The sequence below is a fragment of the Taeniopygia guttata genome, chromosome 11 (assembly GCF_048771995.1).
Source record: "Taeniopygia guttata chromosome 11, bTaeGut7.mat, whole genome shotgun sequence".
In the NCBI taxonomy this organism is placed as follows: Eukaryota; Metazoa; Chordata; class Aves; order Passeriformes; family Estrildidae; genus Taeniopygia; species Taeniopygia guttata.
Window position 1 is genome coordinate 5,688,782 of NC_133036.1, and position 12,634 is coordinate 5,701,415.

Genomic DNA, 12,634 nt, shown 5'->3' on the forward strand with positions numbered 1-12,634 from the left:
CAGCAGAAGAATGGAGGACCTTGGTAAAAAGCTCTCCTGTCAAAAGATGCTGGCTCCACACAAAACCAGCAGTATTTCCCAGGATTTTTTCCTCTAGGTCTTAGAGCACCATGACTGTGCTAAGATTAAGCTCAAAGACACGAGGCTTTTTGGTCCCTTCCCAGCTCCCAAGTCCTTCAGCAGTGAACACCAACGTGTAGCTGCTCCAGCACAGTGACATCCAATCACAACAGCATTCACTTCTGGCTCCTAGCACAACTTGGGTGGTGGACTCTGCAGTGCAGATGTTTTCAAAGCTACATTTTAAATTTGTATATTAAAAAAAAAGTAATTTGGTTTTTGTCAATAAAGGACTTTCCCTTGGAAAATCTGTGGAAAACCAAAATGATGACTGCACTTTTGAACTAAAATTTAACTCTTAAAGCTATAAAAGATCTCAAATGCAGTGACTCAGGAAGAATTATATATTGTCACTGGGCAGAAATCATCTGAAAAACAATGAGAAAAGTTATTTCACAGAGTGACAACATCTGACTGACCTAAACTGGAACAAAGAGATCTCTTAATGAGGCTGCTCTAAGCATTACAGAGTCACAGAAGTAGGGGAGACACTGATGGCTGTGTTTAGTTTGTCCCAGAAGAGGAATCCACCCATATGAGAAGCAATTCTTTGAGTCAAAAGATGTTTCTCCAGAACAAACATGATACTCAGAGAACCTGCCAAAAAGTCAACGTAAGAAAAGTTTTTTGTGTAGTCTAAAGCTACTTTGTATGAGCAAACCCACAAAAATCCTTGTGAACCCAGAAAAAAACCTTCAGAACAGACCTGCCCTTTGACAGCAAGTGGCTAATGCTGAAATTCCAGGATTTGCATCTATTTGGCTTTTCCAGTGTAAGACTGAAAACTCACTGAGCACAACAGAGGAGAACACAGCAACAGAACTCATGCAGACCTGCACTACATTCTTGAGTTCCAGGAACCCCAGGAGCAAAGACCATCTCCATGGAAAGCACCCAGCACTTGGGAAGCACTGCTGTGTGCAAAATAAAGGGAGGGCAGAAGGAGGGAAAAAGCAATTAGCCCATGGTCCTCACTGCACAAGCAGTACACTTTAAACAAAAACAGGCATTTCTTTCCTCAAAAAGCTGCAAGACTTTCTCCAATGAACTTGGACTGAGTACTCATCTCTGACACTAGCTGACAATTAGCAAGGCAGATTTATTAAGGCTCTGCCAGGAGAAGAAAGACAGTAGAAATAATAAATATAGGTTTCCCCTGTATTTATTGTTTAACCTCTTGAAAGGTACCAAGTCAGGATGGGGAAACAATCCCTGCCACTCTTCTTTCAAGTGGCTGTGAGGCTCACCCAGATGGCAGACAAAAAAATTCAACCCATCTGAAAGCTGAGGAAACAAAGGGGAAAAAATACATTGGTTTAGCATTGGCTGGGTACCAGTCACCAGCCCAGAACTCTTCTTTCCTGAGCCAGTCCCACCCTGGCAGAGTGCAGGAGGCTAAAACGAGACTGCCAGGGATGCCACCAGGCACCAAGGTCCAAAGATGAAAGAGTTAGGACCAGAGAGGTTGAATAATTTGTTTTGAAGGCCATGACTTCCAGTAAAGCAGTTGTTCCCAGCCCAGTAGTGATCCAACACTAACATAACACTGGGTAGAAATTCCTGGGATTGGCATTTTATTAGGTGGCTCAGCCAAAGCCAAGCAATCCTCTTAGCCATGAGTTAAACAAAGGATGTCCCAGTCTTCCACAGGTTTGTGACTCAAAGGCTTCCTGTATCCTGCAGATTTTTCTAATAACCACACCTATGCGGTAGGAATCCTGTCCTCCCAGCTATCGTGCACCCCATGCTCTCAACACAGTTAAATCTAAAATAAACAAACTAAATGATCAAGTTAGAGGTGAATAATACACCACACTGGTGGCATTTCAGAGACTTTCACAGCCTCCTGTTGCAAAGCTCTGAACTATCATTCTTGTCTGAGGTGGGTCCTGACTTCATGCCAGGTTTAAAGAGTGGTTAGAAATGATAACCCTTATCAACTCACCACTTGAAACCACATTGTGGCAGTTCTGGTGGGGGAAGGGGAACATTGTTTTAAGGCAGTGAAGAAACAGGGTACATCTGTTCAGAAAAATTACCTATGGCATGTTAAATACTGGATTCCAAAAGTCTCCAATTCCTCAGTCTGACAACAAATATTTTGGAACAACTTCACAATGGAATATAATCTCGAGAGTGCAAGTGGTTCTGGTTTTATTTGTGCATATTGTGCTGTTCTGTGATGGTGCTACACAAATAGCACTGATGGGCTCCAGGAAGAATCCCAATTCCCCAAGAAGATGTCAGTAAAGACAAATTATGCAAGGCTGAAAAGAAGGAGATAAAGGGAAGAAAATAAAAATTTTAAGAGCTCATTAAAAACAACTACAAGTATCCTGAAGCAAGAAAGAGTCCATTGTAGATCAGCCCTTAGAAAGGCAGAGAATCCTTAAAAGCTGAAGACCATTGAAGGGAAGGTGAGCAGGACAAAACTGAGAGGCAGCAATCTGGTAACATAACTCATCTTCTCAGGGTGGTTATGAGTAATTAGTGATAAAATGACAGAGGAAGAATGAAAAGCTATTTTTGACAGACCAAGGCATCATATTCCCAGCTCCCTTCTAATTTTAGGATCACGTTCAACTGGTATCTGCCAGCTGTAAGAAGGGCCAAACTGTCCCTTGTCTGTGCTACCTTCAGGAAAGGAAGACTGATGATGTAGATTAACAATGTTTGTAGGAACACTGAAAGATGGAAAATACAGAGACAAAGACTTGATCTGAGCACCGTTTAAGAAAGAAAAGGCACAATGTAAGCGCCAGGAGGGTAAAATCACCATTAAAATCTGTCAAGAATAACCAGTTTCTCCATCTGCTACCCCAAGCATCACCACATTCAACAGAACCCAAACCCTGTGGTCAAATGCAGCTGAAGCAAAGGTGTCCCACGAATTTATTGTTTTTTTCACTCTTGGCAGCTGACTCGTTCTCCAAGTCAGCTGATATCCAACAAAGTTCACACACAAACCATCTCAGTGGCAAATGGTGCCTGAAGTCTGGGAACAGCACAAAGCATTACTGATACTCATTCTCTGATTTATTTATTCTGGTTACACCCAGCTGAATAAGTAGGATTTTTGTTCAGGTTGTCCTGCTGATTAACAAACCTCACTTCCAAATACACTGCTCATAGTCACTGAAAATCTATTAGGGAAGTTAAACAGGTTTCCATGACTGAAAGGACTTAAAGATTGTTTGACTGCCAGTCTGAATAACAGAACATTTTTGCTGCCATGAGCAAAGCCTAGAAAACAGTAAAAAACAATGCTAAGAATTACTACAAATGTCTAACAGAAAGGCTTCCAAAACAGGACAAGTCATTTAAAGACTTTCATTCTGGTGACTAATCTTGCGTTTCAATCCATCATAACAGGCAGATTAAAAATGCACCCTGAGCCCCTGTTTTTCCTCTGAAAAACAAGAGGAACAATATAAATGCAATACCCAAATCAGAAGAAAATATTCCACGACCAGCTAGCTGTCTCTTAGGGGGTGTTCTCACATCCTGATAGGCTGATTTCCTCTGGTTTAGGCTTGGATGGCAACAATTCCTATGGAAGGAGGATTTCTTTCCTCCTAATAATAATTAATGAAAATACAGAAGGAAGTAGCTGCAATATTTACATAAGACCTGGAAGGGGAATTAATTATGTGTAAAACATCTCAGAGAAAAAGTAACACCTGAAGTTTTAATAGATGTACTGGTGAAATAAGAACACTTTCTCTTTAAACAGCAGCAGAGTCAGAGCTGGGGCGAGCGCTGGGAAAGCACCACACACTGAACTCACAGATCTTTACACACTGACATCTCCACAACAAGGGACAAAGGCTTCATGTGGACCAGGGCATCAATACAAAGAACTTGTAAACAAGCAGGCAGATTGTAGTGTGGAAACAGAGATCCAGTCTTATATCACAGGTACAATGTAAATCCCATTGCTAGAAAAGCAGTATAAAAAATGCATCTGGCCACAGAGTTGATATAACACAACTAACACAATTCAGCTTCAGTCAAGAGCTGAAGGAAGACAGTAAAATCTTCACACTGGATGATAAATTCTTCAGCAGTTCATCATTTCAAGGCTTCTCAAGTGCAATAAAAAGGTTTTCCTACATAAAAGTTATCCAGCTTACAAAACTTATTATTAAATAAAATTCCTCAGATCTGCAAGCTTAGAATATGTAACTAATTACTTCCCATTAGTCTGTGATTTAACTGCAAACATATTCTGAAGAACTGAGCACAGTAATGTTTTACATACATTCTGAAGATGTTGAGTTTGCCTTTGTCACATTCTTACCTTTTCTAGAACAGATACTCAAAAATAGCAGAGGGAGGGAGGACAAAAAAACAACCAAAGAAAAACAACCTCTTCTCAAAATTTTTCTTCTTTACTGTGCAAAACTTCATAAGAAACAGAACAAAAAACCCCAACAACAAAAATAATTATCACAGTCTGAAATCTAGGAAATCTCAGATCTCAGACATACCTCAATCCACACATCACAAGTGGAAAAGTCCCATATCACCATCACTGCTTCCATTTCATTGCCTTATTTCACAAATAATTTTAATGATAAATTGATACTCAACTATTACAATGGATGGCCCATGATACTGCTATAAAACACTCAGTTTAAATTTCCACTTCATTGATAAAAAAGAAAGGAATTATAAAAGCTATCAACTGCAAATGAGATATTCCAGCCTTATGACTCCTTTACACTGAAAAGCTGCTCTCAATATTACTCCCTTTCAGAAGAGTGTAGCAGAACAATGACAAAGAAATAACAACTTGTATGAGGTGTCATCAAGTGACACAAAATCTCTGCAGAAAATGAGTCTCTACACCTGAGAGCACCAAGGCACAGCTGGTGGCTGAGCAAGAAGGACTTGCTTGGGCAATCTGCAAATGGGAACAAGGCAGGAACTGTTTATGGAATCTACTTGGGGGCTTTATTTATGCATTGGGTTGTTGAAATGAGTATCTGCAGGACAGCATAAATTCAAACAAGCAGACCTACCTGCAATCAGAACAACCCCCTCTCTGTGCTGGCTTTGGATTCTTGGAAACCAGGATGGAAAAAATTAAAAGGAGGGAGGAAATCAATTATTTACAGGCTTACCAGTAACAAATCAGGGCTCACACAAGAAATCCTCAGTTCCTATAGAATATCCCTTGCCCTTCCCTACAGCCACATCCAGACAGGCACTCCAAGGTGTCTGAGCATAAGCAGCCAGTGCTGTCAGAGCTCTCCATGGACAGGCCTCTGTCAGCATCTGGAAGCCATTAGAGAACACGAGCAAAAGGCTTTTCACTGAGCCATCACACTCACCATATGCTGAGGAGAAATGGAAAGTTGGCCAGGAGAAACATAAGCAAGGAAAAGGGGCAGATGATTTGTTACTAATGTACAGACTGCAACCAACCAACACATCTGACCTTTATTTTTCTTTTTCAGTCAGAGAGAAGCTAAGCTATTTTTAAGTCTGGCTTATGGTGCACTTCTGTATGAAAGCTAAAGGAAGATTTAAAATAAACTATGGTATGGACTAAGCTGATTAGCTCTTTAGCCACTCTCCTCAAAGAACTCTTTTCTCCCTCTCCCAGAAAACTGTTCTCAACCTAAGCTAGTGCTCACCAACATCTCTGGACAACAGGCTGCACAGCTCAAAGCAACTGTGGAATGGTGCTGGAAGAAGGTTTCCTGTGCCTTATGTCTTTCCAGCTTCCCTCTCCTGCCTTTCTGGGTCTCTACCTGATGCAGAAATCACTGTTTCAAGTACTGATCCAACAAAAAGACTGTGAGCACAGTCGAGCTCAGGACACAGTCACTGATGCTGGCACACAAAAACACATCATGGCACAAAGAAAAGCCATACTGAGTCCTCATGAAACCACTGGGCTGCCCTGGCACCTCCTTTGCCCACAGAGCACACCTGCTGTGCTTGCACAGTCACTATGGGCAGGCAGTGGCTCTGTCCCCACCAGAGAGGTCAGGATGCCAGCACAACAAAGTACCCATGAGTAAGCAGCTGTCCAAGACCAAACCATTCCTAGAAAAGACAGCAAAGGCAATCCACAAGCTGCTGGGCTGTCTGTTCCAGCAGCAGCTCAGAAATGGAGAGGTGGCAGCAGGACAGGTGACTTCTGCCAGAATTCAGAAGCCATGCATCATCAGGGTTGGCCTCTGCAATGTCCTCCCCAGTCACGCTCCATCGCAAGCCAGCACGTGGCTGGGGGAGGTAAAACCAGTCAAGAAACCAAACTGGTGGTCAGGAACACACACTGTCACCCACAGACAGCTCGTTGCCCCAGCATAAAGAGGACGAGGATGACTTGTCCTTCTGAGTCACAGCAGCCTCTAAGTTGTGGGTTGGCTGCCCTACCCTGATGAGTCTCTCCCTGTTCCTGTTTACCAAGCAGAGACCATGGAGTGGGGAAACAGAGGCTGTGAGATCTGCTGACAAATCACCACCAAACAGAACCACGTACTGGAGGGAGAGAGGACAAGAGTTCAGGGCTTCAAATACTGCTAAGGTTGAATTGTTACAAACAGCACCAGGATAAAAGCCTGAGTTATTTGTGGCAGCTCAGGAACAGAGGAGTCACAGGCATTTCTGCCAATCTGCTCATCTGAGGAATGCTGGAAGCAAGCCATCCACAGATTCACGGAGAGGTCTGGACAGGAAGGGACCTTGGGACATTCTTTTTTCAAAGCATAAGTAACTCTGAAACTTCTGTCAGTCAGCAGACTGAGGGCTCTCCCAGGCAAATCTGATGAGGGAGATGCCAGTGCCTCTCCAGGCATCCTGTTCAGGTGCACAGCCATCTTCACAAAGGAAAATTCTCTCCTATGTCCAGCTGGCATTTCCCTTGCCACAACTTGTGACCCACTGCCTCTTGTCCTTTTGTTCCAGTTGACAACACTCAGGAGACAAGCACACAATGGCTCAGGAATTAACTACCAGCAAGTCTTAAAACAAAACAGTTCAACAACACTTTGAATGGAACTGAGGGTTGCTGCAATCCTACTGTCTGCCAGCTCAGGCCATCACTTTATTGAATCACCTTCAATTAATAAAAGGAATCCTGAAAAGTAGACCTCAATTTAAAGAAAGAAAGAAAAAAGCCTAGTAATTTCTGACAGTGACATCAACAGATGAAATCATCATCTATTATTTTCTGGCCAGCTTCCCACTAGTTACCTCCCTGAACCAGCTCACCATAGGACAGGGTAGCAGTGTGTCTGCATGAGGGAAAGGGTAGAAATATACAGCAAATGCAAGGGCAGAATCCCACAGCCCTGACATGTATCATCCCAAAGGGCTGTGGAACCACTCCCTGTGTGCTCAGCACAGACAAGGAGGTGACAGGAGGGCTGGGACTAGAGAGTGCAAACTAAGTTCTCCTCTGCTCTCCAAGGATAAGAACAATCTGCCCCCTCAAGAAGTAGCAACAGATCAACAGACTGACTGATCTGATTTGTTCCATGTTACCTAGAAACCTTGTCAAGACAATTTTTCAATGGTATTCTGGCAACCTCCCCTCTTCCAGAAAAAAAAACAAAACAAAACTGCACAAAAAACAAACCCAGTAAATAAACATGACCTCTTATCAATTAAGATTAAATCCACCAGGATAAAAAATAGCTACCATTAAACTAAAAGTAAGTTTGAATCACACTTGTCCTTCCCAAAGGACTGTGGTTTTATCTCATGAGCAGTGGAAAATCCAAAGCTAAGAAAACTTGATCAGTCTTAAAAGTTTCTTACACACATCAAATGGACTTTTTGGATGCTGTACTTGCTTTGAAATATCCACCAGTAAATGATTTTATCAGTGCTGAGGCAGAAAAGTCCAATGATGGCAAAGGTGGAGTTTTCATAAATCATTTTGTTTGCTTCTTTAACAAAAGCACCTTTCTGGGGGAGGTGCATTAAAGCACAGGAGAGACAAGGCAATGCAAAAGAGGAAGTTTTTCTAGCAGCTGTGGCAGGGCAAAACAACCTTTGTCTGTGCTGCTGCAGTCCCTCCCTGCCTCTTCCCCTGTGCTGGCTCTGGGTGAGCACAGGAGTTGTCAGCCTGGAAAACAGGGCAAGGATGTGTGTTTTGCCTGCTAGGATACGATCTGGTGGGAGAAAACATGAGAGAACCAGAGCAATGGTTTTAAATCCCTTCAGTCCAATGAAAAACAGAGGAGAAGTTAAAAAGGTGGTCCTGACACCTGAGTCATCTCCATAGCTCAGGTTTCCCTCCCACAGTGACATCACCAATCCAAAATGGCACTGCCTAATGCCAATTCTAGAAGCCTCTTTCCAGAGCAATCACACACAGGCAACATCCCTTGGCAGGCTGCAAAAAGGCATCGTGTGAGCTTTGGGATTCTTACTTCTCCATGAAGAGCCCCTGGGAGCTTCTATCCCATTTCTTAGCTGAAACCTTAGTTTCTGTTGTTTATTAACAAGTGTCAGTATAACCAGAGTGCATTGCCCTAAACTAACAACACTGAGCACAGAAAGAAAACAGCTTTGAGCAAAATCAGACTCCTCAACACTTCCTGAAATCCACTTCACCAAAGCCTTTCTTGAGTAAGTCTTGTTTCAAAACCAAATCACTCACATTTTAAACCTAAATGTGAAACACCATCACAAACTCCAGAAAGAGACATGCAGGGAGTAACTTCACATCCTTTCCTCACTGCCTCATACAGAACTCATATAACCAGCTCTAGGGCAGAGGCTGAAACAGCCATTCTGAAAATGAGCTCAGAAGGATTCCTCTTCCTCTCCCTTGCTAAAGTGTTGTTCCTATGGACAGGCTTTGCCACTAACACTGCTTGAGAACTTCATTCCCTCAATCCCTTCTTTAGATGTCTGCACCTGCAATCCTTTGAACTGAAGTCACCATGATGGAATCAACACTGGGGAGCCTCCCCAGAAGAGATCTCTGTCACAGTTCACTAGTACAACACACTGAGCCTCCAGCAGGAACAATTCAAACTATTAAAGGTGAGAGACACAAAAACCTTCTCAAGTGACAGCCAGGCAGCAGCTACAATGGCAATTCGCAACCACAAATCCCCAGCACCAACCTGTTCAAGATAAAAGCTGGATCTGACTCCACCAGCAAAAGAAAAACAAGGCAGAGGAATGGCTGGGACATCAGAGGGGCTCTCAAAGCCACTGCCTGACCTCAGATCAGAGCTATCAGCAGCTCCTGTTCAGCTTGTGTTAACACACATGGCTCTGTCTCTTTGGAATTAATTTTTCCTGGAAAGTCACTGTAATTACAGAATACAATAAAACCATCAAATCATTAATACAGAAAACTCTGTTCTTGGGAGACAAGCAGAAAATTCCATTATCTCCCTTTAAGATTGATCTAGACTGCAGTAAAGATTAAGTGCTGTTCAGTGACCTTTTGTAATGTGATTTCAGTGAAATGAAGGAATAAGGATGGTCTTTTCCTGCATGTATAAGGAATTCAGCCCAGCATCCACCTTGGCAGATAACCCAGTAATTATCAAGGGCCTAAATGCAGCACAAACCGAGATCCTTCCATGTCTCTTTACAAGTAGGCCACTTCTCACTTCAACAATGACAGCAAAAAAATTCAACTGTAACAAGTTGTCACTTTCATTTGGTTTTTGGTAGGAACATCTGCTGCCTTCCCCAGAACCCTTAAACTGGTCAGAGCTCAAATGTCACACTTGAAGGACTGGATTAATTAATTACATCCAATCCCTCCGCCTGTGTGGCTTTCCCTTCCAGATAATATTCCTGCCATATTCATCCTTTTAACAATAAACAATGCCAGGGCCATCCACACAGAGCACACTGACACCTGCATAATGAGCCAAAATTAAAACCATGTTAACAAGAGAACTCTAGACCTTGTTAAAAATGCCCCTTTACTGCTTTCCCCAGTGCTCCAGTACTCTTCACCACATCACCACCACTGCAGCAGTCCAAAATTAAGCTCAAGGCTCCTCCCTTCTGCTTCACTACATTTCTGAGGCATCACAATTCCAGCAATCAGAGTGCCCAGACCTTGCCAGCAAGAAGAAACCTATTTTAATTCATATTGCACCAGAGACCTCCCAGCTTAGTGAATTTTTCACAAGTGCCCATCTCCAGGAGCTCAGGACGCAGCTGTGCCAGTGCCTCTGCTTCCAGGGCATTCCACCTCATTTCCATCCATCCACCAGGAGGGCAAAACCTGCCCAAGCTGAGCCTGCCTGCTGCAGCCACGGGACCTCGAACCCTTCCGGAAAGGAGGCCAGAGTCCAGCAGAGCTGCCAGACACACTTCCCCAGGCACTGAGCTGCAATGAGGCACTTACCCATCTCTACCTTTACTGACGATCTTCACTTCAAAGTAATAAATGCCACAGGCTGCAGGGATGGGGTGAGTGGCCCTGACCGAGGCAGCATCTTTGTGATTTTTACCGTGACCTAAGAAAGAACAGAAATGTAAGTACTGAGGGGGATCTGGCCTCTCACATACCCTGATCTAAAACCTCACTGTATGAAGCCAGCAGGGATCTGTTTCTACACGGAGCCAGCCATTTGCAGCACACTTTTCAGAGAACCAGCGTATACAACTCTGCACTGCCACCAATAACAATTGCTACAGCACCAGCATTTCAGTTTTCTCTTTGTTTTCACTACGAAGTTTTGAGAAAGACTCTCAGTACCACCTCTCCCCCTCCCTACAGACATAATGTGAAGACCAACGTACACAGACAGAAGACAAAAATGATTACACAAGAAGGGAATGACATCAGTGTTTACTAGCCAGGCAGGAAAAGGAATAATGACTTCTCCGCTGGGTGGATAGGGAGAACAGCTCCAACCGCGAGCAAGGAAAACATGGCACTCCAAGTCTGTGAGCAGCTCTTTGGTGGAAACCCGAGCAGCCAAAGCCCCGGTTAGGCAGCGTGTCGGGGCCAGCGGAGCCCTCGGCTGGGTTTTAAGCAGGATGACAGAGTAAACAGACGCTCTGCCTGCAGCGGGCCCGGGCGAGCGGCACAGCACAGCGTTATATAAGGCCACACACTCCGCCGGGGAGACCCCCCGGCTCCCCAGCGCCTCCGCCCCCGAGCCCCCGGCCCGAGCAGCGCCCGGAGCCGCCCGTCCCCCCTGCCCCGGCCCGCCGGACCCGCTGCCGGCTCAGCCGCGCCCGGCGGGCCCCGCGAGCGGCCGGGCCGAGGCCACGCCGGGGCCGTCCCGCTCCGGGCCGAGGCCGAGCCCGGCGCCGCCGCCCCAGCCCGGCACCTTTGTAGTGGACGCGCAGGTTGCCTTGCGAGAGGCCGATGTAGTTGTACTTGTCCTTGGGGCTCCAGGAGCGCGGTAGCGGCGTCTCGTCCTGGTTGACGGCGGGGTAGAGGCGGCGGAGGCGCCGGCTCAGCTCCTGCTCCTCGGGCGGCCCCGGCGGCGCCGCGTCCCCGCCGTGCGGGCTCCCCGCGCCCGCCTCCGCCATCTTGGCCCCGCTTTGTGTCAGCGGGCGGGCAGCGGGGCCCGGCCGCGGCCGGCGGCCAATGGGCTGCGAGCGTGCCCACAATGGGGCCGCGCCGCCCGACGGGAAACGCAGTCCGCGGCACTCCCGCCCGCCCGGCGCCGTCTCTCGCCGAGACTACAACTCCCGAGAGGCGGAGCACGCAAAGCCCCGGTCCCCCCCTTGGCGCGCTGCACGCTGGGAACCGTGTCCCCGTTCCGCTCTGCTCCTTTCAGTGCCGTGGGGTGCGAAACTCCCACTCCCAGCGTGCTCCGCGGCAGTTCGGACCCCAAGGGCCGCCCAGCGCTCGCAGGCGCCCGCCGGCCGCCTCCTCTCACGGGCCGGTTTGGGCCGCCGCGCGGCGCCCGCGTGTCAGGCGGTGTTGGGGCAGCTATGGGCACGCAGGGGGTCCTGCGGCGCGGCGTTGCCGTGGTGACGGTAAGCGGAGCGCGCGCCATGGCGGCAGCGGGGCACAGACCGCGGGACGGCGGCACACACGGACACACGGCCGAGCCGCCGCAGCGCACAGAGCTGCCTCTGCTTCCCAGCTGGGTCCAAGCGGCTGTACTGTCTTTGTGTGTGTTTATATATTTTTTTTTAATACAATTGTGCCTTGAGAGTACACCACAAAAACTGAACTACTGCTCTGAAGCCACGGCCAGCAGGAAGAAAAACAAGATCCTTGAGCAGACTTCTAGTACGAGTTCATTCTTCTGTGTATGACACATATAATTCCATGTTTCCATTCTTTTTCCATGTCTCCATAGCAATAAACAGGCCCTTGTCATCATTCCAAAGCCATGAGTGTCGGAGCAACTGGAGACCTGCTTATGGCAAAAGCTGCATTCTCTTCATCTGAACCGAAGTTACAGGTCTGACACAAGGTGCTCTTGACAGAACGATCTCCCCTTTCTTGGGAGAATATTTATATGTTATATCTTTAGATTACATCTATAGTTATAATATAAATATTTAGATATCCATACAAGCCAGCTTGATGCAAAAAGTTACAGCC

The 12,634-nt window shown here is 46.1% G+C and overlaps 1 protein-coding gene across 3 annotated transcripts in view; it reads right to left on the reverse strand.

Moving 5' to 3' along the window:
- The window catches only part of RANBP10 (RAN binding protein 10), a 67,477-nt gene extending 55,724 nt beyond the window's left edge, over positions 1 to 11,753 (reverse strand). The window contains exons 1-2 of one of the 3 annotated variants that reach the window (XM_002195753.6): positions 11,400 to 11,753; positions 10,466 to 10,577 (exon numbers count right to left, since the gene is read on the reverse strand). In XM_002195753.6, the coding sequence (XP_002195789.2) occupies positions 10,466 to 10,577; positions 11,400 to 11,604 (317 nt within the window). In that variant the 5' untranslated portion in view covers positions 11,605 to 11,753. The remainder of the gene's footprint in view (positions 1 to 10,465; positions 10,578 to 11,399) is intronic. The other 2 variants (XM_030282316.4, XM_030282319.4) reach the window with 2 other exon arrangements.
- Positions 11,754 to 12,634: the final 881 nt, after the last annotated feature.